A 27,312-nucleotide genomic window follows, 5' to 3' on the forward strand; every position below is an offset into this window, starting at 1 on the left:
ATTTATGTAAACCTACTCAAATTCAAGTTTGGTATTTGCCCCACATATGATTCATCATCCTTTTCCCAACTAAAAGTGCAGAAGCACCAAGAAGAGCAACAACGCATAGCGGTCTAGTTAAGGTGGAAATGCACAGGTGATATCTACTGCCATGTTAAATTTGCTCCGTAGGTAGGTCATAATGGAAAACCCCTGAGAAACCTTCTGTTGTTGCCCATGACATCACCTGATGTGCATTTCCTTTGAAACAAAGCCAACAAACTGCCAGCAAACAGTTTCAGACAAATTTTTTTCTCTGTATACTGGGATTGTTTTTTTTTTTAATCACTCAGCTCAGAGGAATGTCAGCTCACCAACATGATCAGATTAGGCTGGATTTCAGCCTTTGGATGAAAAGAAACATTTCATGAGCCAAAACTGTGATTTTCTGCATTTTCGTGTGAAGAATATCAAGGCCATGTATTTCAAAAATGCACAACGTGACTGTACAAATTACAAGACTCGCCATTTTTTTCTTTGTTTTTTGATTTATTTACTTTTCTTACCCGATTCATTAATTTTTCATAGTGCTTTTTCAACATTCATAAAAAAAACACAAGCTTTTTTTCCCACTGTAAGTGCAGTATATGACATAATAATGAGGCTTTCCATAGAGATTTTAGACTATACAGACACACAACTTCATCCATTCAGCCCATTCAGGACCAATGCGTAAATCGGCACATAATCCACACAGAGCAACAGCTTCCCATTCTCTCTCTCTCTCACACACCCACACAGACACACACACACAGTTTCAGTATGCTCTCTTACTTAGTTGCTCATGTCCCTCAGTCTCCCACAATCCCTGTTTTTTTGGTTTTAGCAGGTCATACGTGCTACACCAAACTCCAGGCTGACAACAGCTGGCTCTTCTTTGACCAGATCACTGTTATACGTCCCTTCCAGTTCTCCATAACTCTGCTTCCTGCTCTCGGTGCCACTGCTGCCCTCTACTGTCCGCTCTGTATCTGTGCTCTCAGTGGCTTCCTCGCCCACCTCCTCCTGCTCATTCTCTTCCTCGTGACGCTGCACTTCTTTGTGGTTGATGGGTGCTCCCAGAATGAGGGAGTCGGGACGTGGCGGGAGGCTGTGGGAGTTTGAGAGCTGATCTCTTGTGGGAGGAGGTGCAGGGGGGTCGGATGTTGCAACCGGGACTACACCAAGCTGCTGCAGCCTCTGAATGATACAACAGTTAAGTATATAAAACATATTCCAAACATACAGTGCATCTAAATACTCAAATACAAATACTATACTGTAAATACTAAATACTGTATATTAAAAATACAAATACTCATGCAGTCATTTAAATACTCAAAATTACGCTCAAGCTTAAAACTTAGGAATATGACAATGTGCAATAATGTGCTCACAGATTCCAGTGCTTGCAGCGTGCTCTCTGCCTTGCGACTGTTCTCCTTCAGGGTCAAAATGGTTTTCAGGATAGACTGACGAGGATGCATGGACCGGTCAAACTGATGGTACATACTCCTCCAGAACCTGGACATGCAGATAAGATCCTTTAGGGGTTACTTATAGATATAAGCAGCAACCAAAAGATGAGCAAGCTGTACTGACTTGAAATGATAGGGCAGGGTGGAGGGCTCGAGCACAGGATGTGCTTCGGAGTACGCAGGGCTGTAGAACGGATTCAGGTGGTTTTGTTTTTCGCTCATTAGAAATGCCCACAGGGAGTGAGTCCGCTCTCTTAGTCTGCAACCCAGAACAGCAGTTAGACACATGGAGCATATTGACATAGTCCAATCGTTGGTTCACACACACACATACAGAAGCTCACAGTATAGTAATTAATCTATTTGTCTTCTACTAAAAAGAAGGATTACGCATTATATGCCTTTTATCACTTCTTGTAATCTGCAAACTAAGTGATAAGAAATCTGTCAGCGAAGGTGTGGCTTCTTTGATGCACAGATCTTTTAAAGAGATTGTCTTGACAGATTGATAGATTTCAAAGTTGACATTAGAAAGTATTTCAATGGACAACAGTTACATAAATCCGTGTTTTGACTTACTGCAACTCTTCTCTCTGCCTCTGATTGTTGCCGAGGAAGTTTCCATATTGACAGGAGTGAACATGTTCGTGGATCTGCAGCAGGAACCATTCGCTGAACTCAAATGCCTAAACGGAGAGTTGTGGATAAATAAAAGCAAAAAAACATAGCAAATAAATATAAATCTCACATAGCTCGCACTCTCCCACTCACCTGTGGGAACTGTTCAGTCAGCTGCCAGACGCACTCGAGGAATTGAGTGAAAATAGGAGACACTTCTTTCGGATCCCCGTCCAGTTGGTCACACCTGAGAGCATACAGTCCAAGTATGGAATAATATGAACTTGCGACTGTGAACTGGAGCAAATGCAGTGCTTAACGTTTTCCAGCTGAAACCTTACCTGTCTGCAAACTTGTGACCGAAAGAGATCCAGTCTTTCTCTATCAGTACCTAGAAGAAAAACAAAGAGTGAAGAGTAGAGAACACGGAGCATCTGAATATCTGCATGTTCACATCAACTTCATGTGTCTGTGGCTGGTACCATAAAGCCTTTAATAGTACGATAGTAAGGGTCCATGAGCAGCGCCCCTAGGGCGCAGACCTGGGCGGTTCTGTCCCATCCATCTGAGCAGTGAACCAAAACACTGGCTCCTTCAACTGTCACCGCCTGGGATTAAGAGAACAGACAGATGGCACAGAAATATGGTTTTTAAAACAACAATGACTTTTTATCAGCTCCCATCTCTGAGCTCCGATTAGCAGAAAGAATACAGTTAAAGAAGAAGTATAAACCGAAAACATTTACCCTGGTGAGAAAGACGGCAGCATCTACTACAGCCTTGATATGCCGAAGCCAGCCACTACTCTCTAGTCCCACCAGGTAGTCACTCATGGAAAGTGACCGAGTCCCAGTCACTGAGAAATCAAAGGAATTTCAGATTAACTGAGCACTGACTGACATTCATTTAAAAAAACAAAAAACAACAAAGAAAAAAAGCTTTTTTAAAAATTATTTTCTTTGTTTTTTGATGTTTAACCTTCTAGCAACTTCTGCAGGCTGCTCCGCATCACGTGGATGTTTTCGATGCCAACAAACTGGAAGCGGATGTTGGAGTAGTTGTCCTCATTCTCGTAGCCTTTACCTGCTGCTCTGTTAGCGAGCGCGTTCAGCTGCAGGACAGAAAAAGAAAAAACAACAACACATTTAAGCTCTGAACTCTGTTTTTAAAAGTACATTCACTTAGTTTTGAACCCATTTACACATACAAGAAATTTAAAATCTAAAACACCTGAAGTTAATGAACACCACTTGCTATTCTGAGAAGCTGCCCGACCGTCACCACCTTACCTTCGGCCTGGTATCCATGACATAAAGAAATCGGCTGTTGTGATTGGCTTTGCTGATGGCCTGCAGCATGCTCTCATCCTCGAGGCATCGTGCACTGAACCCAGAGAGAGGCTGACTACAACGACACACTGCCGCCTGTCAGGGTGAAGAGAGTGAAGAGAGTACACTGGTAAGAACGAGAAATTATAAAAAAACCAAAACTAAATATAACCTTAAAAACAGGACATCTGAGCCTGTGTTACTTCCTTCTAATGGTTGGCTATAATGGAACAACTAAATGAGCCTCCTAAAGTTTGATAAAGTTATTTATGTCAAACTGACAGGGTCAAATTTCAACAGGAATTTGTTAGTCATTTAAATTTTTTGGTTAACCTAACACCATAAATGTAACCACTTAGATGTTAATACCATTGCGTAGTTACACCGTTTGTGGAAGTTCTTTCCCTCGCTTGCTTTGGAAGCAAAGTTTGTCCATTGATGCTGACATTTTGTTCAAGAAAATTAAAGAAAGAAAAAATAGTGCCGATACTCCACCAAATTTCATAGACCTTTGGTTACTAATCATTTCTGTGATGTGGTGACGTTTCTTCTAATGCCAGTGAAAGGTCAAAATTTCCATCCATACACAAACAGACCAAAAAAAAAAAAAAAAAAATCTAATGAGCAGATGTCATGTAAATTTGTTAAGCAGAGTACAAATCCTTTCCGTGTTAGACATTTTATGAGCTTAGCTGTAAATCCACCTTTGGCCAAGCATTTCAACTTTGCACATGTTAATATATAATCCCACTGGTTCATTCCCATGATATTTGCACTTTGATATATCCGAGACAGTTGACCCCATTTTCAATTTAAGCAATCCCATTTCCATTTTGCTCGTGCTGCCTTAGGAATATTAAGATTTGGACTTCTGATCTTGCTTAATAACTACTCAACAACTTGCTAACCAAGGAGAGCTAAATAAAGAAACTGGACCAAAGACAAATATCGACGCATGTAAATGATCACAGTTTTAAAGTACCTTCTTCTCTTGGTAGAAATAAGTGAGGACAGGAAAGCGTCCTTTGCTTCTGAACTTGGAGCTCCCCACAATGATAGGCTTACTGGCGGTGACAGGAACATAGAGGTCCCGTGGATATGTCTCACATACCTGAAAAAAGTCACAAACAAAATCCATTAACGAAAATAAAAATAAAAAATGTACTTAAAAAAAATACAAGAAGACTGCTGTTGAGGGTAGAGATAAGTATGGGCAACAAACCTGACCAAGATTTATGCAGGCCTAATGGACTGCTAATATTTCAGGAACTACTTGAATTTTCTCTCTAGCCCCAAAATGTTTAAGGAGTATAATAATGTGACGTGCACATTGTGAAATCTAGGTGGAAATGTCCATGTTCAGACAGCAGTACCTTGTGAATGCCTTGTGCTACTATGTTACAATCTATAAAGACACATGATATACAGTCTACCTGTGAGCAGGCATCTGCTTTCTTTACAGATAAATTCTTACTTTTGACTCAAAGGCTCTGTAGTCCATCACACTAAAGCTGAAGCTAACTAACAGTGAAGCTCCAGCACCCTCTTCTGGACCACTGTGCACTTTGTGTTTAAGATGTGGTAACGTCGAACTGGTTTCTGTGATTTAATTTTTACACGCCCTCCGTCATAAACCCGTCATTGGATTTTACTACCTACCTTGTAGTCCCTGTTCACATCAGTGAGCTGCCATTGGTCACAGGGGACGCCCATCCTCTCAAACTCTGCCCCCAAGTCGATGAGCTGCCATCCTTCCTCTCGCTGCTGGTCATTTTGTTTGGGGTTGTAGGAGAAAGCATAAAGCTCATCGTAGCATACTGCGCAGAGAAGAAAACCAGGGAGAAACCCATTAAACACAGACAGATGAGAAAGCACTATTTAATATGTCAACGTATCTCTGTTTAGGCATTAAGTGGATTGGAGAAATGCCCAAAGCGAACAGATCATCCGGGCACAAAGTGAAGCCGACCTGGCCGTAGAAGACGAAGCAGTGAGCTGTAGACGTCGTGGCAGTCTCTTTCTCTCTGTATAACAAAATTAACCACCCTGAAGTTGCGACACTGAATTACCAGTGGACAGCCGGAGGTGGTCAGGGACAGCTTCTCCACAGAGGCTATATGATGGTGCAAAATCTGCAGACAAGGAAAGAGGAGGCAAAAAAAGAGGCTGGTGATTTACAGTGGCTGGATCGATATAAACTAATTTGAACAAAGTACACTATCCAACAATGACATTAGCGTATTGTTAATAAAGCCTGGTGCTGTTTATATATTTTACAAAACATACACATATACTAATATATTTTGTGTGTGTTATATAAATGTTTTTTCTTCACCTCTGGAATACTCATTGTATATGCACACTTTAAAAAACACGCATGTCAAAATTAAAGCCTTCCTCTTTAGAAACCTCAGTTCAGTCAATAGTTTCATATTTAAAGAGGCTCAATGAACTACTAGAGACTTGCAGAGTTAAATGAAGACCAGTTGGTATTAAGGGGACCAAAGTTTGCCTTATATTATGACACCACCAGTCTGAAGTACTGATAAAAGGCAGGATGGATTCATGCTTTCATGTCGTTTCCATCAAATTCTGACTCTACCCTCTGAATGCTGCAGACTCATCAGATCTGCCAACATTTTTCAATCTTCTGTTGTACAATTTTGGTGGCCTTGTGTGAATTGTAGCTTCAGTTATTTGTTCTTGGATGACAGGAGTAGTACCCAGTGTGGTCTTCTGCTGCTGCGGCTTTAAAATCACATGTTGTGCATTCAGAGATGCCCTCCTGCACGGCTTTGTTGTAACAAGCAGTTATTTGAGCTACTGTTGCCTTCCTATCAGCTCAAAGCAGCCTGGCCATTCCTCTGGGATCTCTGGCATCAACAAAGCATTTTCTCCCAGAAAACTGCTACTCACTGGATATTTTCTCTTTTTCTGACCATTTTCTGGAAACCCTAGAGATGGCTGTGTGGAAAAATCCCAGTAGATCAGCAGTTTCTGAAATACTCAGACCGGTCATCTGGCAACATCAACCACATTCATTGTCAGTTAAATCACTTTTCTTCCTCATTCTGATGCTCATTTTGAACTTCAGCCGGCCACCTTAACAATCCTACATGCCAAAAAGCACTGAGCTGCTGCCTTGTGATTAGCTGACTAGACATTTGCATTAATGAACACCTGAACACGAGTGGACAGTGAGAGTGTTATCTGCAATATGAAAACAATGAAGAACAGATAAGATTTGGAATATTAAAGGGATCTAGTTGGGGGGATCGGGTTCAAGAGCATGCATTTAAACAGAAGAGTGCTATAAAAAGCTCAGCTCAATCATGAATTATTTTAATATCACACAGAAGTATAGAGGGCAAGAGAGTCAGATGCCACACATCACCATATTCATGAGCGCATTTTGAGTATCACAACCAAGAGAAATCATAAAGATGCACATGGATCAGCATTGGTAATGACTAGTGGGACACGCACGCACATACACACACAGGCTAATTGCTGATCTCACCAGCTGTTGAGAAAGGCAGTAACTCACATGCTGTTTAATATTTTATGATACACACAAACACCACACACAGTTACTTTGAAATTACTCTATAACACACAGTGCTGAACCAGACACAAATAGGGAAGTAAGGGGAAGTGCAGCTATAAAAATGAACAAATATGTTCAAATGCACATAAAACAGGAAGGATGGTGGGAAAGAGGTCACGGCCCAGGTTCTGCTGCACAAGGCATGTAGGCCAGTCACTAAATACTAGAGTGCTTAAAAATAAGAAGAAAACAGGATTCATACAGTGCAACACTATTGTCCACACTCAGAAGTAATACCATTCCGGCAAGTATGTATACGCCAGTTGTACAATGTAAAACCAACTGGGTTAGTTGATGCTATGAAGTCGTTCTGACAAATCACAACTCAATATGGGAAATAAAATCTTGCAAGTCATGTGTTGAAATCCTTCACATGAGCTCTAAACTGCTGCAGCTAATTTCTCAATATTAAATAGCCTCTTGTCTTCAGTGCTTGCTCTAGGCTCATTGCAACATGCGCCCATAATTCTCGCATAACCCAACACCACCGCTTTGCCGCTACTGCAGCACAAATAAGTCCATCAGCAAACCAGAATGCTGCTGCTAGATGTTTATAACCTAGTTCTTACAGTGCGCTGACAGCGATCCTCTTTCAGGGGCAGGAAGAAAAACACACACAGGCACAAATACTACGTGTGCACATTTTGAAACCCTATCTCTTCCTCTTACCACACATTAGCTTTCATAATCTTTCTCTCCTTCCCAAATCGCACGCAAACAAACTCTGTCTGGTTGCAGGCTTCCCTGTAGTGGTCACATTAATGGTTCTTTGTGTGGCAGAACTTCCACTTTCTATATGTTTTGCCGTTCATTTGCATATATTCCTCTGGTTTTGATTTGGGAGCTCAAAAGATATGCCACCCAGGTCTTGGCACCTACAGGAATCGCTTTGCCACCAGCCAACGGCAATATTGCACTGCACTGGTTTCTTCAGCGATGGGGTTGTTATGGCCCCAGGCCTTCGTGCAGGTTTGCTCTGCATCTGTGTGGTTTTTGGGTTCCAGGAGTTGCCTGGGTGGAGATTCAGGAGATGCTATTTAAGACCCTACCTCTCTAGGTCTTGCGAATCTCCACTCCCGTTGGCACTTTACTCCAGTCCTGTGATGGTGCATGTGCTGTCTTCATGCCTCTGCATCCTCGTTTGGTTCTTTCGTTGGGTTATCTTAACTTGTTTTTTCCTTGCACACCAGGTCTCATACACTTGCCAGCTCATCCATGCACCACTTTACACCGCTGATACAGAGTTAGACACACCTAATTTATTATTATGTCACACACATAGAGGTTGTAACAATTGGGGGCTTGTCCGGGATTTGAACCCCAGCAAGAATTACACCCCTAGACACAAAGCCTAGAAAGGTGGGGTTTTAAACCACACACACAGAGCAAACCTTCACAGAGGTGTAGCAGGAGTGAAAAACATAAAAACATTTTGCAGGGTAATAAATATTTATTAGTAGACTAAAAAGAGGACCAAATTGTCTAAAGAGCACACTTGGTTTGCATGAAACTGCACCATCAATTTATAGAAAACTGGCAACAGGAGGTAAAAGTTCTGTGAGCACTTGCTATCCTCCTGCCTCTGCACAACAGTGCATTTGCTGAGGTGACATCCATATGCAAGCACTCTGAAACCTGCATTAATGGGCAGCATAGTTGGCACAAAAACTACTCACCCAGACCTCCTGTCCAGCAGAGGCCGAGTTGTTAGAGTTGCTCTCCACAAAGATGAGATGCGTGGCTGTGAGGTACAGAGTGCCGTGAATGGATTTGTTGCTGAAGCGATCCAACAGCCGCACCTGCTCCACCTGCAAAAACAGATGTACATAGTGGTAATATCTAAATAATCAGGAGCACCCTTTGCTTCTCTTGCTGGATACACTGAGACTACAAGAGACGGCATCTTGCGAGCAGGGTTGACACCTGACAGAAAAATTACTGGCACCAGTTCCGGCTAGCACACCAATTAATCCTGGCCACCTGGCCCTCACTATCAGCTGCCAGTTTAATTTTAATAAGTGCAATCACAAGTGACATTTGCTGCCACTGCCTTAATAAATAAACCACCTGCCTCTTAATTAAACAATCCTATCTAGCTTAAAGTCAAACACAGTTCATTTTGTTTTTACTTCCTTATTGAAAATTTATATTCAATTGCTGCAACAGTGAAAGTGTAGCAACTTTTAACACTAATACCACATAAATGCAGATATAGCAGATATAGTGAGTTATATATTTACTCAAGTCACGAGTTTTCACACAGGAAGAAGGCTTAGGTCTAATAGCTATAACAGGTTTTAAAAAAAACCTTTAATGTGCTTCTGGTTTTCATCCTAGAAAAAAATAAATAAATGAATGAAAGCAGTTTTATACAGCACAATCTTTTTAAAACGTTACTAAAGATCTTTATGAGACTGGTGTCACAACAATATAAAACAAACCCAAACAATATCACCATTGGACTTTGCTCTGCACTGTTGCATCACAGAGACAAGACATATCAAAATAAAAGCTCCTGCCACCTTCACTCTATAGCCAAAGTGCATTTGGAAAGTCACTGATTTTTGGACTGTGCAGTGCTGTTAGCACTACCTGTCCGAATCCATGATTCATCACATTAGCTGTTTCTGGTTGACTCAGACATCCTCCACTTTGTTTCCGTTTGCTGAGATATGATGAAACGATCAAGCCTCTCTAGGTCGCTCAGCAACCTGCGGGTCGCGGCTCTGTCATAAGTCAGCTTCTTGGAACATACAGGAAGTCAGCTGAGTGTGTGTGTGTGTTTGTGTGTGTGTCTGCATGAGAATAAATGAGCAGGTTAGAGAGAAAGGGAAGAGAGAGGGAGGACAGAGACCACCTCATACCATCTTATAGGGAAGTTAATGTTAGGATTTGTGTTTCATTCTGTTACGTGCCTATGCAACTTAAACCACCCAGATTGTTACAACAAGCAGCTTGTTTTCAACACTATAACATCAAATAATAATCTCCTCCGACTTTTAAACCAGACAAACCACTGAAAGGTGTGGAGACAGACGGGGAACACCCATTCTGCATGGGTGTTCCCCGTCTGTTTCCATACCAGATCTCAGCATTTCTTTATTTTTTCCCCACCGACAAATAACACAATTGTCCTTGAACCTCAAGAATCGTGTCATACTGCTTCCTAACATGATCAAAAACACAGACGTTAGATAACATTAAGCACACCCAGCCACCATGTGGCAGACTAAAAAGAATTATGAAGATTACAAAGGTTATATGTACTAGGACTGTTGGCTGTTGTTGGTTGTTTTTGAATGGCTGTAGATTAGATTTGAAAGGATCAATGATTTAAGGGTTAAAGAGATCAGCTCTTTTGCGCGCACACACACAGCAGTATATTTTCTAGCAGTACAGGCCTGGCAGGGCTAAACTTGTACTGCAGCACTCCTCGACTCTCGCCTTTTTCAGCTGGTTGCTTTCCTTTTAATCTGGTCTATCTGGAGTGATTTAGCCCGGGCAGTGAGCTCACTGTCTGGCGTTTTATGCCGATGATAAAACTGTGATGGCCCTATTTGACGTACAGTCCAAGTCAGCCCTGCGTGTCTGTGCTGGATATGGTCCGGCTTCTCCTTGCTTCTTCAATCACACTGAATTCAATGGCTGTACTGACAGTGGATATCTGTCGCAACAAATAGCAGAGCGTGCAAGTAGTAAAATTAGATAGAGGAAGCCGATCTGCCTGATGAACGGGAAAAAACAAACGGCTCATTGATGCTCGTCACGTCTGCTGACACTTGGAGTCGTTGGCGACACCTACTAGCCGCCACGCTATAACGTCGATTCACACAAATTCACTCTGAACACTGATGGCCAGAAAACGGAGCCTCACTCGAGCCTTCCAACAAAATCGCAAACAGACAAGGCCCAGCTGCCGACTGTATCCCATCCATTTGCAATTAGCAAGAAACGTTAGCTACCTTTGGCGTTCGGATATGCTCCATTTTTCCCCCCCCCGGGTCGAAACAGCTGTCAGCGACTGCAAAGCTTCAAACGAAACCCTCCGGATTGAAATGTATCATTGGTGATGTGACAGCTTCGACTCCTGCACAAGCCGCCTTCACTTTTTCGGGGGCATACGATATGTGTTTATTGTCAATTATTTTCACTCCATCCGCGTAAAGCTCGCGCAAAGCACGTCGGCGCTTGAGGTGGGGTTTTTCAAAATAAAAGCCGGATCAACTTCAACTTTGAATTCCTTTACTTTTTTGGTGGTTGCGGTTGTAGGGCAGAGTTTGTAAGCCATTTGAAGTTATCGTGATTAATATAACCTAAAGACTTAAACTATTTGTGAAAAACGCTTTAGTTAATTAAAAGACAATAATAGATTTTTGATATAAAGAAAATGAACTGAAATGAACTCGGAAAACTAAGAAAAATAATAGAATGAGCCATTGATGGACAAGCTTACTGAGATTCTGTATGTCTGTATGACTGTGAGTCAACTGCTTTCAAAAAGTTCTTCTTATGTTATAATATTGACACTGATTTTTTTTCTAAATCCGTCCTGTAGTATATATTTTCCAAAAACAATAATACTTCAAAAGATTAAAACTAAACATTTTCCAAACAACAAAAACTGAACTGAAACCATCAAACCTACTTTGGGAAACTAACTGAATGAAAAGCAAAGTTAAAATGAAATCAAAATAAAAGATAATAAAAAAATTACAACCTATAATAATTATTGGCATGATTACTTATAAAATGTTGTCAAACTAAAGCAAATATACTTACAACGTGTGCTCTTCTCAAGAGAAATTGGTTCATCCTTTGACTATCTAAATAACTACTTTGACGGTGTATCAGACTAAGGATTCAGCATGACTCTGGAATAGGCTGCTGCAACCTTTCTACAGATGTGGGTCAGTCCACAAAAAGACAAACTGTCCACTTCTTCTTCTTTCAGCTGCTCCCCTTATGGATCACCACAGCGGATCATCTTCCTCTCTCTCACCCCATCTCTCCTGCATGCCCCCCTTCACTATATCTACAAACCCCCTCTGAAGTTTTTCTCTTTCCTCGTCCCTGTCAGCTCTATAGTCAACATCTTTCGTCCAGTAGATACAGCATTGCTCCTCTGTATATGTTCAGTCCATCTCATCTCTAAATCTGTCCATTGTTTCGGATGGGTGACCTCAGGTAAACTCATCCAACTTCATTATCATTCCTCTGTTCCTTGCAGCTTTATCATTCCACATGTCTCCCTCTAATTCTCACAGATTCTGTCTTGTTTCTTCTGACTTCCATTCCTCTTCTCTCCAGACCAGATCTTCTCTCCATGTCGCTAGGCTCCATCTTGCCTACCACACACCTCACCACTGTATTGCTGTCCTAAAACAAGTACAGCACCAGCCTCACATACTTCCCTGCCACTGCTGACTTCCTCATGCAGTGCCACAGTTCCTCTTGGCACCCTCTACAAAGGGATGAAATTCAGGACTGTGCACAGGTTACATCTAGCAAATATCACACTGAGAGCAAAACAAAAAAAAGAACCCAAACCTAATGTCAAAAGATCTGAATAAATCCCTGCTGAAACATGTATTAATATGTTTATATGAAATTAAAACATTAATTGATATTAATATTGATAAAATATATTTTCCAGAGTTTGCAAAAGATGACCTGGATGTTCTGCAACATTTCTGGGCCAAAAGAAAAAACGTGGAACAATTCAACAAATGTTGAAAAGCTCAGATAACATATTTGCAACATATTTGTTTTCATAATTTTTTGGTTCATTAGGTTACCAAAAACTATTTCTGACACAAACTTTTGAACCATTCGTCCGCCCCGGGTTCAGTATGATGGAGCTGTTGCTCATTTATCAGGTAAGTAACAGATTATTTAAACTCACAGAGACAATGACAATTTTGAATCAGCATTGTGCAACCAGTTATACTCAATTTTGCAAATACATTAATGTACTCTGAGCTATTCATCTACCGCGTTGTAATTATAGTCTGTAGCTGCCTCTTTTATTTTGAAAGGAACACCGGATTCAACATACATTTGCTGCTAAGGACTGCCAGACTTGATCCCATGCGCATGCGTGACACATCACGAGACGCTATATCTGCGGGGATGACGGTTAATGTAGTTGAAAAAAGAAAATCCACTACCCAAAATGCACTAGCATATAGGACATACCAGGCGGGGAATAAGAAAAGTGACACCATGCGTGAATGCACCCTGCGATAATTGTCAGGTTTAAGAAATAGAAGCGGAGGAACAGGTTGTGTAAACATAGCGGGTAGCAACTGAATATTTTGGGATTTAGTGAGAGAGCTGATGAGTTCAAGTATGTTTTGGTGAAGACGGGACCGCGGGCTCGGCCCTCACGCGGGCGACTAAGCTAACTGTCGTGTTAGCTGTGATGTTTTCAGAAGTGAGCTAAGCCCACATAACCGATTGGTGTTGACACTGTGCCTTTTAAAAGAAAATGTCTAGCTTTAACTTTGGTTCGGGAGCTCTTGGGTCCACCAACACAGGTGGAGGATTCACATTTGGGGGCGCAACCAGGTAACGACAAATTTCAGATAGCCCACTTAGCTAACGCTAGCATAACCAGAGGTATCTTGGCGTTAGCATATACGGCTTGCGAGTTTCAAAGTCAGTGCTGTGTACGTTGTTTTCCCGAGTTATTCAGCAATGTCGGGTTATAGATGAGCATTTTAATGAGATAAATTTGTAAACTCTGTTATAATTTGAAACTTTGCACATGCAGGCACTGTAGAGTGAACTCTTGCAAACTGCGGGCTACCAGGAGAAGTGTTTGAAGTAACAATTAAGCTTTAGTAGTTTTAGTTACTTTTTTTAAAAAGAGGGAAATTAGTTCATAACTGGTAATAATGTGGTTGGGATTACCATCCATCTGTAAAGCACTTATCACCTTTTAGGTCTTCTATATAGAAATTTAAGACCCTGTGTATTTTCTTTGACAAAGTCCTAGTTGTTAATCTGTGTGTACTGTAACCATAACACAGTGTCAATCTTTCCTTAATTTGAAACTTGTAGAAGATATTGTAGAAGAATGTATGGGCCTAAACCTATTACTTTTTTTCTTTGAAAGTGCTCCTGCGGCCAATACCGGTGGCTTTTCTTTTGGTACAGTTTTGGGTACAGCAAGTGCAACCCCCAGTACCAGCACCAGCACCCCATCTCTTGGCCTAGGAAGCAGTCTTTTTGCTCAGAAACCTGCTGGAGGATTCTCCTTCAATACACCTGCCTCAAGTAAGAATGCAAAATAATAAAGAAATAAAACTATTTGTGATATTTCCGCCAGCTGCCCATCTTATGCTGGGACCTTGTGTTATTTCAGGTGCTGCTGCGCCCACTACAGGCCTCACATTAGGTATGTTTGGGGTTCTCTCTGGGGTATTTTGAAGTTGAAGTTGAAGTGTTTCTGAACAACAGGTAATAACTATGTTTTGTTTTGTTTTTGTTTTGTTTTTTAAACACAATTACTTTCTCTCAGGTGCCCCAGCCAGTACAGCTGCCACCACTGGCTTTAGCTTGGCTTTCAACAAGCCCACAGCCTCAGCTACGCCGTTCTCCCTCACAGCTACTAGCACCTCTTCGACAGCTGCTGCTGGGACAGGCTTGACGTTTGGCTCTGTCCTGACCTCCACAGCTCCACAGCAGCCTACAGCCACTGGCTTTGCCCTCGGTCTCGGCGGCACTACGACCACCACCACAGCAGCCTCAACAGGTCCATCACTAGGCAGCAGTCTCTTCTCCAGCACTGGACCCACAGGTGAGAGGCAAACTGTCAGCTTTACAGAGCTTATGTGTTAAAACATGGCCAAGTATTAACAGAATACCATCACTAGGATAGATGATTTCAGACTTCTTTTGAGTTAGATATGCAAAGTGTTTGCGATAATTAAGGGAGTACAGTGACTGCTTTGAATTACAGTGTGTTCTTTTTAATTAGTTGTCACAGTCCTGTAAACTGCATGATTATGTCTTGCTGCAGGTCTGGGTCAGGCTACTCTCGGTGCAGGAGGCGGGTTATCGTTCGGTTCTCTGCTGGCAACCTCGACAGCGTCATCAGCACCTCCTGCTCCGAGTATTGGCCTGGGTGGAGTCGACTTCAGCACTTCCTCTGAGAATAAGAGCGACACATCTTCTGGAGCCAATGCGCAGTACGTCCTAGTGACCCAACGCGGTCCTTTACTGTCTTATGGAATTTGTCTAACAAAAGAGTCCACACTGTTATGCAGAGAAGAGAAAAAATTACTGAGAGACAATGAGTGTCTCACTCTGCTGTTAATTGTTTAGCACCGACTATCCTTTCTGTTCTAATGATGAAAAACATTTTTTCTCACCCTCAGAGACAGCAAAGCTCTAAAAGATGAGAACCTGCCCCCAGTTATTTGTCAGGATGTTGAAAATTTTCAGTAAGTATTGGTGTGTGATTTTTATCAGGTGTTTATTAGGTTGAATGCAGCAGTATGACCCAACCCAAATTTTATCTGGTGAGGTCACTAGGATTTCCCCCATTCTGTGTAAAATCCCAGATGCATACATGTAGTTTGAGTAGTAGCACTTTGAAAGCATATTTTGATAGTTTGGCATATCTGTCAGAGAGCTTTTATGTCATCTACAAGTGATTTCCTTCTTTTCTCAATTCCTTTGCAGAAAATTTGTGAAAGAGCAAAAACAAGTTCAGGAGGATATAAGCAGAATGTCATCAAAGGCCATTTCTAAAGTCCAAGATGACATCAAGAGCCTCAAACAGCTTCTGTCTGTCAGCGCCAGCGGTCTGCAGCGCCAAGCTTTGGCCATCGACAAACTGAAATTGGAGACGGCACAGGTAAAAACAGTGTACTTATGTTGGTACAGGTGTCCATTTCTGATGCACGTTTTTTGTCATTAAAAAGTTAGTCAATCAGACACTTGCATTACAAACCCCTAGTGGATACACAGTATATAGTGTATGCAGTGTTGCAAAATATATAAGTCAGGAAGTTCAATATCAGTGTTCATTTCCTAAAAGCATCTGTAGATATACCTAAGATAAACAAAATTATATAAAATTGGACTTCAGATGAACTTAACTTAATATGTGGGTAGGGCTGCCACAAACGATTATTTTGATAGTCGACTAGTCACCGATTATTTCTGCGATCAGTCGACTAATCAGATCATGCATCCATTGGACGTAAAATGTACAGCTTATTGCACCAGCATGCATCGGCTCTTATATAACTATCATTAGCTTACAGCTTGAAGTGTTTAAGGTTTGTGCTAACTAAAAATAAAGACAAGATGATAGTTTATTAAATTTTAATGATATTTGCAGATTGTTTCGGTGGAGTTTAATAAACTCAGCCGTCTGCTCCTTGCTATCTAAAATATAACAGGACACCGGAGTATATTCTCGAGCATCTCACACTAATGATAATCAGTTGTCTGCTTGACGTTTATTCAGCTGTGTAAAACTGTAACTTTATTTCTCAGCCAAACCGATTTACTCAGGAACAAATAAAATACTAAAAAAAGCCAAACAATAACATTTTTAAGTTATCTAAGTGACTTATACAGCATGTTTAACCTGAGTAGCGAAAGACAGCGGTGGGTTTGAAAACAATTTGCCGGGAGTCTGGTGTTCTCACAGGCTCTAGTGAGCCTTGAACCCCGGCTAACTATCGAGCTGGTGGGTAACAGACGTCTCCGAAACCATTGGAGTGCTTTTGAAAATATGTGGTGTCTTGATAAACTGAGCAGATATTTGAGGTTAAACAGCTACATTCTCACCTGAAAATATGTTAAACTTTATTTTGTGACCCAAAAAGAATAATAAGAGTAATATTAAAACTAACTAGCTGCCGCCATTGTTGACAACTGCGCTGGGCCGCGCTATGAATTCTGGGACACAGCTTCTTCTTCTTCGGGGTTTAACGGCAGCTGGCATCCTTGTACATGCAGTGCTGCCATCTTCTGTTTCAGTCCGTTATTACACTCTTAAATACTACTACTTATTCCTGCGTCTTTTGGGATCTTACAAAGCTTCAAACGACGCGTCGACTATTAAATTAGTCGTCGACGATTTTAATAGTCGACGTAATCGTGACTAGTCGACTAATCGTGGCAGCCCTATATGTGGGTTAACCTTTCCTGTTCTTTATACCTCACAAACTAAAAATATGAAAAGTTTCCCTTGGGAATCTCAAAGATTTTTTTTTTTTCTAGACGTTTGACTTTCCTCTTTCCTTTGTTGCTAAGGAGTTGAAAAATGCTGACATAGCACTTCGTACACAAAAGACCCCCCCTGGACTTCAGCACGAGAATACGGCTCCATCAGAGTAAGTAAGCTATTGGATGAAAGTCAGAAAGTAAATCCAAGGTCAGTGTGTGCTATTGCAATCAGATCCTTTAGTTCTCATAGACTCTGTTTCAAATGTCTCTATTTCATTTTAATATCATAGGACAGCAATAAAAAAATACCCTTGGCCAGTGGATGTTTTTGTCAAAAAGCTTCTCTTAATAGTTGATTCAAAAGGTTAATAATGAACATTGCTTAATGTACTGAGATTTAAATTACGTGTCCCTTTTGTGTGTAGTTATTTCCGTAGCCTGGTAGAGCAATTCGAGGTGCAGCTTCAGCAGTACCGGCAGCAGATAGAAGAACTGGAGAACCACCTGACAACCCAAAGCAGCGGCTCTCACATCACTCCTCAGGGTGAGAACACATTTGTCTGGCTGTTAATATAATTATGGTCATGTTAAAGTTCGGTTTGATCACAGTGTTACATGTTTCATTAACAAACAGGCTACAGATGTCTTTGCATTCAAGATGAAGAGAAAAAAGACTGTTTCTGGTTCTTTTATGTAACCCACCCCATTTTATTAAAATACATCAAATATTTATGCAGGCATTTTTTTATGCTTTTGTTTACAGATCTGACCTTGGCCATGCAGAAGTTGTATCAAACATTTGTCGCACAGGCCGCCCAGCTCCAGTCTGTCCATGAGAATGTCAAGGTCAGTTTATTCCCTCCTGCTTTTACACATAATAATAAAAAGATCCTCGTTCACATTGCTTGAAATTTTGTGTAATGATGTATAGGACTGGGTGACGAGGCAGTTGTAGCGTTTTCATTTAACGTGTCTTTCTCTCTGGTGTCTTGTGGTATAGATTTTGAAGCATCAGTACCTCTCCTACCGCAGAGCCTTCCTGGAAGACTCCACGGACGTGTTTGAGTCCAAACGGGCGTCTAACAGGAAATGGCAGAGCACGCCGCGAGTCACTACTGGGCCTGCTCCGTTCTCCAGTGTGCCCAATGCTGCAGCTGTGGCCATGGCAGCCACATTGACCCAGCAACAGCAGCCAACTCCAGGTCTGACTGCCTACAAGTTCTAGCAAGTTTCTCCTTTGTTAGGAGACTGAAGGAGAGGAAGGAGAATCAATAATAAAAGCAAGTTGTGGACAAGACAGGATCAGTGTGCTTTTAACATATTTTGGTAGCAAATAACTCAAAAGGTGAGAGAGGATGATTAAAAGTACAAAAGTAACAGCAGCCTTATCTGGTGTTAAGGTATCTGTGCTTTGTGTAGTGAATGAAAAGAGGCTAGAAAGGAAGAAATGAGAGAAATCTGTTGCTTAACTTTAACAGGAGACATTTGTGCTGCCTTACCGTCTTGTCTCTGACTCTCAGTTCAAGGGTTGGAAACATTCATTTTATGCACCTTACAGTTCAAGAGTGAGGACATTAAATAGATGGCCCCAGTGCAAAATGAAGACCAAATCCCTTCTGTTAATTTCTCTCCTCCTCCGTGTGCCCTCTCTAATGGGATACCAGAGCAGCTTTATGGCTGACATCACTGGGGAAATTGCACAGTGGTGGAAAAAGTCAAGCAATCTCATTTTGAATCTGGAAACTTCTAAACCTCAATTTTGGGTTTTGTTTTGTTTTAGCAATGCTAAAAGTGAGCCTTAGTACTCAGTTGAGGTTGTTGTGTAATGATTTTAGGATAATTAATGCACTTGCTGTGAATTTTGTGGTTTCTGAATGATTAGTCCAGATAGTGGTGCATCTTTAGATTTTTGTCACGTCAGTCTGGGCGTTGAGTTGGTGTACATCTATGGTAATGTAGCCCCAGCTATCTTAAATCCGAATTATATCTCAGAGGTGTGGGGAACACAAGTTAATCTGACACCGAATCAGCATACTCCCCTCTGAATATACAGGGTAGTAAAACAAGAAGAGAATATATTAAAGTTGTCATCCCCACTGTTCCTTCAAGCACACAGCTTCTGTTGCCCAAGGTCTTACAAGTAAAAAGTCTAGTTTAGACACAGGTCTTCACTTTAGACAAATGATGCTCTAAATAACCTCAGCCTACTAACATTTACAGTTTGACTGTCATGCTGATTGTTAAGTTCTTTCTACTGTCTGGCAGTAACAAAATTACTATTAAGTACACAATATTCAGCATAAATACACAGATGAAACATCGTGTTTAATCGGAAATCATAGCAGACGATTTGGCATTTTTGTAGGAGCTTATATCCTAAAATATCTAAATGAGCCTCTTATACTGAGCAGTCAAGGACTCAAATTCAGTTTCGTTAAAGTACAACCAACATAACCTTAAGAATATTTACTGCAACATCTCTAAGATGTTCAACATTTTAGCCATTTGGTTTGAGTTGTAAGCCATTTTTACTGGCACATCAGGGTACCTGCATACAACTAACACACTAAGCTATATATTAGCATGCTTTTGCTGTCTCTTTATTGACTTAACTTTAAAGGTTTTAAAGCAATTATTATTGGGTTGATGGGTTGTAAAGGCAGGTTGGTTTAAAAATGTTAAGTCCTGATCTCTGCTCCTTTTCATAAAGCTCATGAGATGTGCTTTGACTGTTATCAGATCTGCTGCCCACCAGATGTTTGCTAATTTTTCCATTTTTAATGAGTATTTCACATACTTTTGAACACTTATTTGGGTATGCAGATGGAGTTGTAAGTTAACACCTAAACTAATTAACTATGTGCCAAGTAGGTATGGGACTATTTAACTAATCCATTCCTTATCCACTGTTTACTGAAAAAGAAAAAATAACAACTTAACACACAAGCCACAACAGCTATTATTGTGTGGTAGAAGTGCACACCACCTTGGTGCCTGCTTAAGATTTTTTTTTTTTTTTTTTTTTTTTTAAATTTAATTAAAAATCAAATAATTTTTTCCCATCTTTTCTGCCAAGCCTAATCTAAGCCTAATATCAGGCTGGTGTATTTATTTACATATTTATTTTTTCTGCTTAAAGGTGACCTGTTTAGGTTCGTTTAGTTTTTGCATATTAAACATGTTGAAAGTTTCAAAATGAGTTTAGTGTACAAGTAATCCCAGCAAACCAAACACTCAGTCTTCAGAACTCTAAATGCAAGTTTTCTAATATTTTTTTCTTAACTCACGACAGTTTGATGTCATGACGAAGGATTATCATTAATATGGTTATAGTAGCCCCACCCACCTGCTTTTCACAGCTTCTTTTTGCAAGGGGCAGCCAATCAGAAGAAAGTTGACTGAAGAGAGAGGAGCTAAAACAGGTTTGTTTCAGTCAGTGGATGAGCTGAGGGGACGTGAGTCATACAAATCTAATAGAACCCAAGGATTTAAAAAAAATAGAGCTTGAAATATAATAGGTCAACCTTAGACTTGGGTCATTATTGAAATGGCATGTTGGAGGGTGATCAGTATCACAGCATTTAAAGATGCAGTGGGCTGGAGTTTTCTTCTGGTAGATTTACATCTAACCTATACACATGCCAGATGGGAATGGGCCCTACACTGTTCAGATTTCTGTCTCCATGGACATTGGGTTAAGGTACCAAAAGACTCAGGACTGAAAATAACTAAATATCAGAGCTGTAATTTAAAAAAATAAAAAAATTTAAGTTTTTCTAGTGGAACTAAGGCTGAGAACGGTGAAAAGCCCCGGTCACTTATTGCTGGCCTAAATGAAGCAGCGTTCTCAGTGTGTTCGTGTTGTGAACAAGGAGCTGAGGTTGGTCTTTTATGTGGACGGATCATTTGGATAATGAATTGTCAGCAGTGACAGTAAGTGTGTGCATTATCTCACTGTTCAATACCTTGATATATTTGGCTGGTTTGGTTTTAATAAAGGCCATACCGCTGTAACTTGATGAAAGTGATTTTACTTAAGGGCTACTGTCAGTGCAACAGGGCTGGATCATTTCACAGAGAGTTCATTTCAGAGAAAATGTGGAGCTAAAGAGCTGTTCACAAGTTGTGATTTCAGGTATTTTATCCAAGGCGATGGTACTTTGGACAGACATTTGCTTCTCAATTCTGTAAAGTCTACTTTTCTTGTTGGTTTGACTGTTTGGTAGTTCAGAGGAGAACAATTTTTTGCTGCTCACACTGGTCCATAAGTACCAGTGAGATATATTAGTGCCAAAAGAAACAGGTCTGTGTGGCCACATTGTGTGTCTTGATTGTATAGGGGGAGTTTATTTTCCCACCATTTTTCTCATCTGAGGATACAGCGTTGCTTGTTGTAGATAGTGCTGCGAGCTCAGCAGTATTGGCACTCAGAGGAATAAAGATTGGAAAACTGCCGTTGAACATGCCGCGATACAAACAGGAATTCATTGAACTCACTACCAGCAATCATCGGCATACTGCTGCTGATTACGGTGGTGTTTGGCGAAATGAGTAAAAAAACAACCTAAATGATTAATTGCTAATGAAAACACTGCTGCTTTTGGACAGTCCAGTCCTCTTGTCAAACGCTAGGTTTTTGTTTGTTTTTGTAGGATTTAAAGGAAGTCCTTTAAATGGAAGTCCACACTCATCCAGAATTCGACATTCTGTGCAGTCTTGCTCACACTTTAAAATATCGTCTTCCACACCTCTACAATCTCACTTGGCACAATAATGACTATTAAATAATTTAATAATTATTGGTCTGTCAAAGTTGTTTTGACTTTGATGATAATTGTGGATATTAAGCCACTTTAATACTCTCTAGTAGGTATCTTCTCACTGTCAGTAACATGTATGCAAATGCTGTATTTTCATGAGTGCTAATATAACAGCTGTTCCCATTTACCTCTTCTTTTTTCCTTTTATAAAAGAAGTGAAGGAATTAATGTGACTTTTTATTTATTTATTTTTTAAACGGTAGGCAGATAACCAGTGTCACAATTTGCCTACATGAACCTGAGATGCTCAGTAATGAATCTGAATTATACCTTTTGGTATCTTTGTTTTTCTGTGTTAAGCTTGAGCACAACAGTTCACAATAATGGGCCTGATTAGTTGACTGTTTGAATGTTGCTATTATCTCCAAAACATTTCCATATTCTTTGTCATTTATAGTGTTTAGTATTTTGTTTGTTTGTTTTTCCCCTGCTTGTGGCGTTCAGGAGGTATGACTATTACAGGGTGTTTTGGAACCAGTAGAATTTACTAATAGTTGTCTGAAATTAGACTTAAAAAAAAAAAATCAATCTCTTGCAGGTTTTAGCTTGTCATCTCTCTCTAAAGTCAGACTTGATCCAACAAAGACGAATTTGTAGCTTGTAGTAATTCACAATGGAGCTTTTGTTTTCAAGAATCGGTGTAAAATTATTTAAACGAACGTAACAAAGGTCCTTCAGTTTATGTTGGACGCATGACTCAAAACTTGACCACACTGTCTTTCACAGGCAAACTGTACCAAATCACTGATTTTCTTTGTTTTGACCAGTTTACACTGAAAGGCAGCCACGAATGCCGTTTTCACATTTATCTAATTCTCCAGTGCTTTTACCTGTAACCGTGTGTTTTAATCTTATATATCCAATGCCTGTTGATACAGTATATTTAATCTATGGATATGTTGTGCCTTTTAAAGCTATATTCAGTAATTGTGTGATGCATTTTTAAAAAGATTTTTTTAATTTTAGGTATGCTAGTTCATTCACTCTCAGAAATCTTGAATTTGGAAACTTGTCGAATGCAGTAGCACTTAGCAATTAACAGCCAATTTTTGTTCCAAACTGTTTGTTTGTGTTTTATGTAAGTGGAATTGCATATTTAATTGAAAATAAATTGGTTTTTAAACAAAGAAACGCTTGTCCTTGTTTCTTTTTCACTGAACTTGTTTTAAGAATGGAGACTAATTGAAAACCTCCCAAATTTGATAAGATAATAGAGAACGCATAAAGAAAACAAGACAAGTTTCTGAGTGAAAGAACTAGCAGTGCTTCCTTTTTTCCCCTCCCAGCTTGCCAGCAGTGATAAATGCACTGCTGATTAGCTGGAATATTATAGTTGAAAGCCTTTATAGCAGTATAGTACATATTCATATGTACTTTGTGAAAGCTTGATCCATTGCCTAATTATTGTCATTATATTTCAGCTCATGTGAGGTTGCAGTTAATTGGATGCTGTAGTCTTTTGATGCCCCTGTCGGCGCAGTCACTAGATCAGATTATCATATTTTATTTTAATCAACTGCGGGAATTGTTTCTAAAGCTAAAATAAAGCTGTCAGCGTGACAGCAGTGCAGTTTATTTTGTGTTTTTTGTCTCACACAAAAGAAGAGTAAAAGCCTGTGCTCTCTCTTTGTGCCTTAGGGACCCAGGCACCTCTGGGGGCAGGGTTTGGAAACCCCTTTGCCTCAGCATTGGGCACTAGCTTGGGCTCTTCTACCCTGGGAGGTATTACCTCTGCTTTTTTTTTTTTTTTTTTTAAATGAATATTCCCTGTTTTCTCTTGTGTTTTATTTTTTGCTAGACCCCTGCATACTTTGCCATTTCCCCTAATGTTACCTGGTGGTTAAATCGAAGTTGAGTTTGGTTGTATGACAGACTAAGCAGCTGGTGTGTATGTGTCTGACAGAGTGGTGCAGTCAGAGCTTAGCTATTTCTCTTTTCTGCTCTGCCTTTTGAGAGGAGTCAAGTGCGTTCACACCACGAAAAAAAAAAAAACTGCAATCCTATCTTACAGTTGTTACTTGGCAAACAGTTTCACTGAGTTGTCATGGCGAAACGCTGTGGTGTTAAAATACGGGCATGTCAAATTGCAAATCCACTTGAGAGTGTGGAAGCAAGTGGTCTGAGCGCACTCAAAAGTATTGTGTGTTTTCTCGTAGTTTGGGTATTTGGTGAAATCTGCCGTTTTTCTTCCTTTGGCCTTTGCTTTGCAGTGTAGTGCACTGTGAGTCCTGTTTGATTCTGCAGTATTCGGTCAGAAGTTAAGCCAAGTGTGGTGCTCTGTGGATTAGTTTGTGGCTTTTTTTTTCTTTTTTCTTTTTGCTTGCTTTTGTCTGCTAATGCCTGCCAGTGTGTAACTCCTGAGGCACTTCTTGTTTTTGTATCTAGACTAGGCTGTGTGCTTAGACCAGTCTGACTTCCATGTCACTCTCTCCCACAGGTTTTGGTGGTGGGCCAGGATTTGGTGGGGTGGGGACTGGGGGGTCTTCTTTTGCCTTCTCTTCCACCAGTAAGCCCACAGGAGGCAGTCTGAGTGCAGGTACAATACATGCTGTATATAGCACCTTAACACCTGGGCCGCCAAACATGATGGCAACAGAATAAAGGCTCAGCTCGCTAAGTGTATAACGTTTGGAAAGGGTCTAAGCTGTAACTGTGTCTCATTAGTGTAATTAGTGTAATGTAAATGGCACTGCAACAAGTTTAGTATATCCATATTTTAAAGTTATACGTCCCAGCAGTGGGTAAATACAGTTATGTTTGTGTGTTTGTTGGCACTTTAGAATCTTGGGGTTTTTAAGCTAGGATGGCAAAATCCTTATAAAAACCGACAAAATGCAGGCCTCTGAATTTCATTTGCACTTCCTTTTTCTGACACCAGATTTTCTAAATCCTCATGTTATTCATGTTTTATCCTTTTATTTTTCTCGGATTTGACCGTTTTTTGTTTTTTGTTCCTTGTCTTGCTTTACTAGGTTTTGGTAGCACCAACAGCTCAGGCTTCAACTTCAGCAACCCTGGCATCAACCCCTCTGCTGGCCTGACGTTTGGCGTGTCTAACCCACCTCCTGGAGGCTTTGCCACACCAACACCCTTACTCCAGTTGAAGAAGCCCCCAGCTGGTAACAAAAGGGGCAAGAGATAGAAACGGGAAACGATAGAAGCATGTTACTGAGCAGCTGACCAGCTTTGGGTTTGTAGCAAGTACAGCTTGATCTCCCAAAAGCATAGAAGATGATGCTAAAATGACCATTACCCAACCAAAACGGAGGAAATACGCTATTCTGAATTGTCCAGTCTTCTACATGCATTTGATTCCTTTTTAATTTACCCACATTCACATTTTCCTGTTGGATCCAACTCTGCAGAGGGATTAGACTACAGAGATTGGAACTGAAGTACACGAGTGACTCTGTTTTTAGCAGTGATTACTGTTGCCTTTGGTAAAGAAGGGAGGACCCAAATCAATACAGTAGGCAGCGGCATGTATAGACAGGATAAAATAGCATTTATATCATTTTAAGCATGGATTTAGCTCATTTGCATTGCTTCAGAATGTTTTTCTTTCGGCACACTTTGGTCTGTGGTGCTACAATGCTTTTGGGATTGTTGGCTCACTTGCAAATTGCTCAGTTACTGGTGAGAAATTGCTTAAGCCAGAACATTTTATAAGACGTTATAAAATGTTTTTTCCATTTGTTTTTGTTTTTTTTAATGCTTTGAAATGGTTCTGCTGTGCTCCACAAACTGTCAATCACAGAAATGCACTCGAGCGCTTCCCAAATGATCACGTGGCCCAAGGTTCGTCCAGGAAATGTTCAGATAAGATTTATGGAGCAATGTTTGGCCGGGAGAGGCAGAGTCCCCGTCTGAAGTATCAAAGGAGTGTAATATTACATCCTAGATAGTTTTATAGGCTCAGGAGCGTCCAGGGTTGTTTTGTTTTGTTTTTCTTTTTTTGAGAAGCACAGTTTTATTTTTATATCAAGTAGAGAAAGATATGAGATTTGAGAGGTAAAAGTGGACTAGAACCTTGAGCTGGTCCATTATCTAGCTCATGTAACCTGTGTTTTTTCTTTTGCTACTGTCCATCCTCATGAATTACTTTTAGACACATTATGGTTTTTGTTTTTTTGCCCCTGTGTACTGTTGCAAGAACTTGAGATTCGAAACTGTGCTCTTTGTGTTACATGACTTCATTAGATGTTAAGTTGGTTGAATTTGAAAGGGATGTCATATGCATATTGTACCTGCTCAGTTTCTACATGTGCTAGAACAAATCTGCACTTTCCAGTGTATGTGACCTGACGGTGATTGTGTGAATGTGCATGTGTTTCTGTCGCACAAGTATGAAATTGTCTCTCTGGTCTGATCATATTTCCTTTGAGTACTGGGGCTGGTCGGGTGTCAGATATTCTGCTTTTTTTTAATTGTTCATGTTGTGTTATTATTTTCTAATCACAGTCTGTGGAATCCTGTATTTTCTAGAAGCTGTTTAATAATAAAATCTCCAATATGATGTTTTGCCTGTTTGTGGCATCACTTCAATAAATGTGTGTTGACACAGAAAAACTCTGTCATCAATATGTTGCATGTCACATGCTTTGCTGCAGCTCTTCCTGCATCTGATATATTTTCAAGACATCACACGAAGCTAAGTTAACCCAAACTGTTTGTGACAACATAACTGTACTATGAAACTTTCGAGGCTGTAAGCCCTATCATGCCACTTAAAGTTTGGGAAGTTGCCCTAAAATTAACATTTTCACACCAGCTTGTACTATTCCTTTAAAAAACAAGCACAGTCTAGGTTACAGATTCCTTATAATGTAGTCAGGACCTAAGAGGCCTTCTGAGGGTACATCAGTCTCTCTAAACTCAAGACTAATGTATTTGTCTTTTTGCAGTCTTACTTTGGGGTTCCACTTTTCTGTCTAAAGTTAAATTTTCTCTTAATAATAATAAAGCCAGTGACCAGTTTCAGAAGAAAGTTTGTTTAAAGTTTTGAGACTGTAATAAAACCCATAAAGATTCCTCCAAACACATATCTGATTAAATGTATAGTTTATTCAATTTGACCAACAGGTGAGGGTAAAGGTATTTTCCCAATGATCAGTTAGTCTTACTACAATAAACTTAGGTGAGGGAGCACAGTATGCTGTTTGAACACTGATCTCTGCTGAAAATGCCCTTTTGTATATCTGTGTAAATATTCCATTAAGAATTCTAAATTATGGTGAATGATTCATTTGTCCCTT

The 27,312-nt window shown here is 40.3% G+C and overlaps 2 protein-coding genes across 5 annotated transcripts; one reads left to right on the plus strand and one right to left on the minus strand.

Moving 5' to 3' along the window:
- Nucleotides 1-563: 563 nt before the first annotated feature.
- mtmr6 (myotubularin related protein 6) lies at nt 564-11,228 on the minus strand. Its single transcript, XM_003443512.5, has 15 exons — nt 11,012-11,228; nt 8,726-8,857; nt 5,412-5,574; nt 5,102-5,259; nt 4,425-4,553; nt 3,404-3,538; nt 3,093-3,225; nt 2,861-2,970; nt 2,597-2,722; nt 2,456-2,505; nt 2,268-2,361; nt 2,076-2,182; nt 1,621-1,755; nt 1,416-1,542; nt 564-1,218 (listed from the first exon to the last, which is right to left on the minus strand). The coding sequence occupies exons 1-15, from the start codon at nt 11,033-11,035 to the stop codon at nt 862-864; spliced, it is 1,980 nt and encodes a 659-aa protein (XP_003443560.1). The 5' UTR covers nt 11,036-11,228; the 3' UTR covers nt 564-861.
- A 1,932-nt stretch (nt 11,229-13,160) lies between these two features.
- On the plus strand, nt 13,161-26,626 carry nup58 (nucleoporin 58). Of its 4 annotated transcripts, XM_005471719.4 has the most exons (14): nt 13,161-13,616; nt 14,167-14,327; nt 14,416-14,448; nt 14,572-14,850; nt 15,073-15,241; nt 15,431-15,496; nt 15,738-15,912; nt 17,325-17,404; nt 17,663-17,781; nt 18,001-18,083; nt 18,238-18,439; nt 23,696-23,779; nt 24,495-24,593; nt 25,030-26,626. In XM_005471719.4, the coding sequence occupies exons 1-14, from the start codon at nt 13,537-13,539 to the stop codon at nt 25,197-25,199; spliced, it is 1,800 nt and encodes a 599-aa protein (XP_005471776.1). In that variant the 5' UTR covers nt 13,161-13,536; the 3' UTR covers nt 25,200-26,626. The 4 variants fall into 4 exon arrangements, with proteins under 4 accessions (XP_005471776.1, XP_003443561.1, XP_005471777.1 ...); XM_003443513.5 differs by lacking the exon at nt 24,495-24,593; XM_005471720.4 differs by lacking the exon at nt 23,696-23,779.
- The last annotated feature ends 686 nt before the right edge of the window (nt 26,627-27,312 follow it).

Source organism: Oreochromis niloticus, linkage group LG9, assembly GCF_001858045.2.
Source record: "Oreochromis niloticus isolate F11D_XX linkage group LG9, O_niloticus_UMD_NMBU, whole genome shotgun sequence".
Lineage (NCBI taxonomy): Eukaryota > Metazoa > Chordata > Actinopteri > Cichliformes > Cichlidae > Oreochromis > Oreochromis niloticus.

What these genes read in the sequence shown, in the direction of transcription:
- nup58 (XM_005471719.4), top strand. Translation starts at nt 13,537, where the DNA reads ATGTCTAGCTTTAACTTTGGTTCGGGAGCTCTTGGGTCCACCAACACA. An exon ending in CAGGATGTTGAAAATTTTCA is followed by an intron (nt 15,497 to 15,737) that starts GTAAGTATTGGT and finishes ATTCCTTTGCAG; the next exon opens with AAAATTTGTGAAAGAGCAAA. An exon ending in CTCTCACATCACTCCTCAGG is followed by an intron (nt 17,782 to 18,000) that starts GTGAGAACACAT and finishes TTTTGTTTACAG; the next exon opens with ATCTGACCTTGGCCATGCAG.
- mtmr6 (XM_003443512.5), bottom strand. Translation starts at nt 11,035, where the DNA reads ATGGAGCATATCCGAACGCCAAAG. An exon ending in GGTCACAAGTTTGCAGACAG is followed by an intron (nt 2,362 to 2,455) that starts GTAAGGTTTCAG and finishes GTATGCTCTCAG; the next exon opens with GTGTGACCAACTGGACGGGG. An exon ending in TGACTGAACAGTTCCCACAG is followed by an intron (nt 2,183 to 2,267) that starts GTGAGTGGGAGA and finishes CTCTCCGTTTAG; the next exon opens with GCATTTGAGTTCAGCGAATG.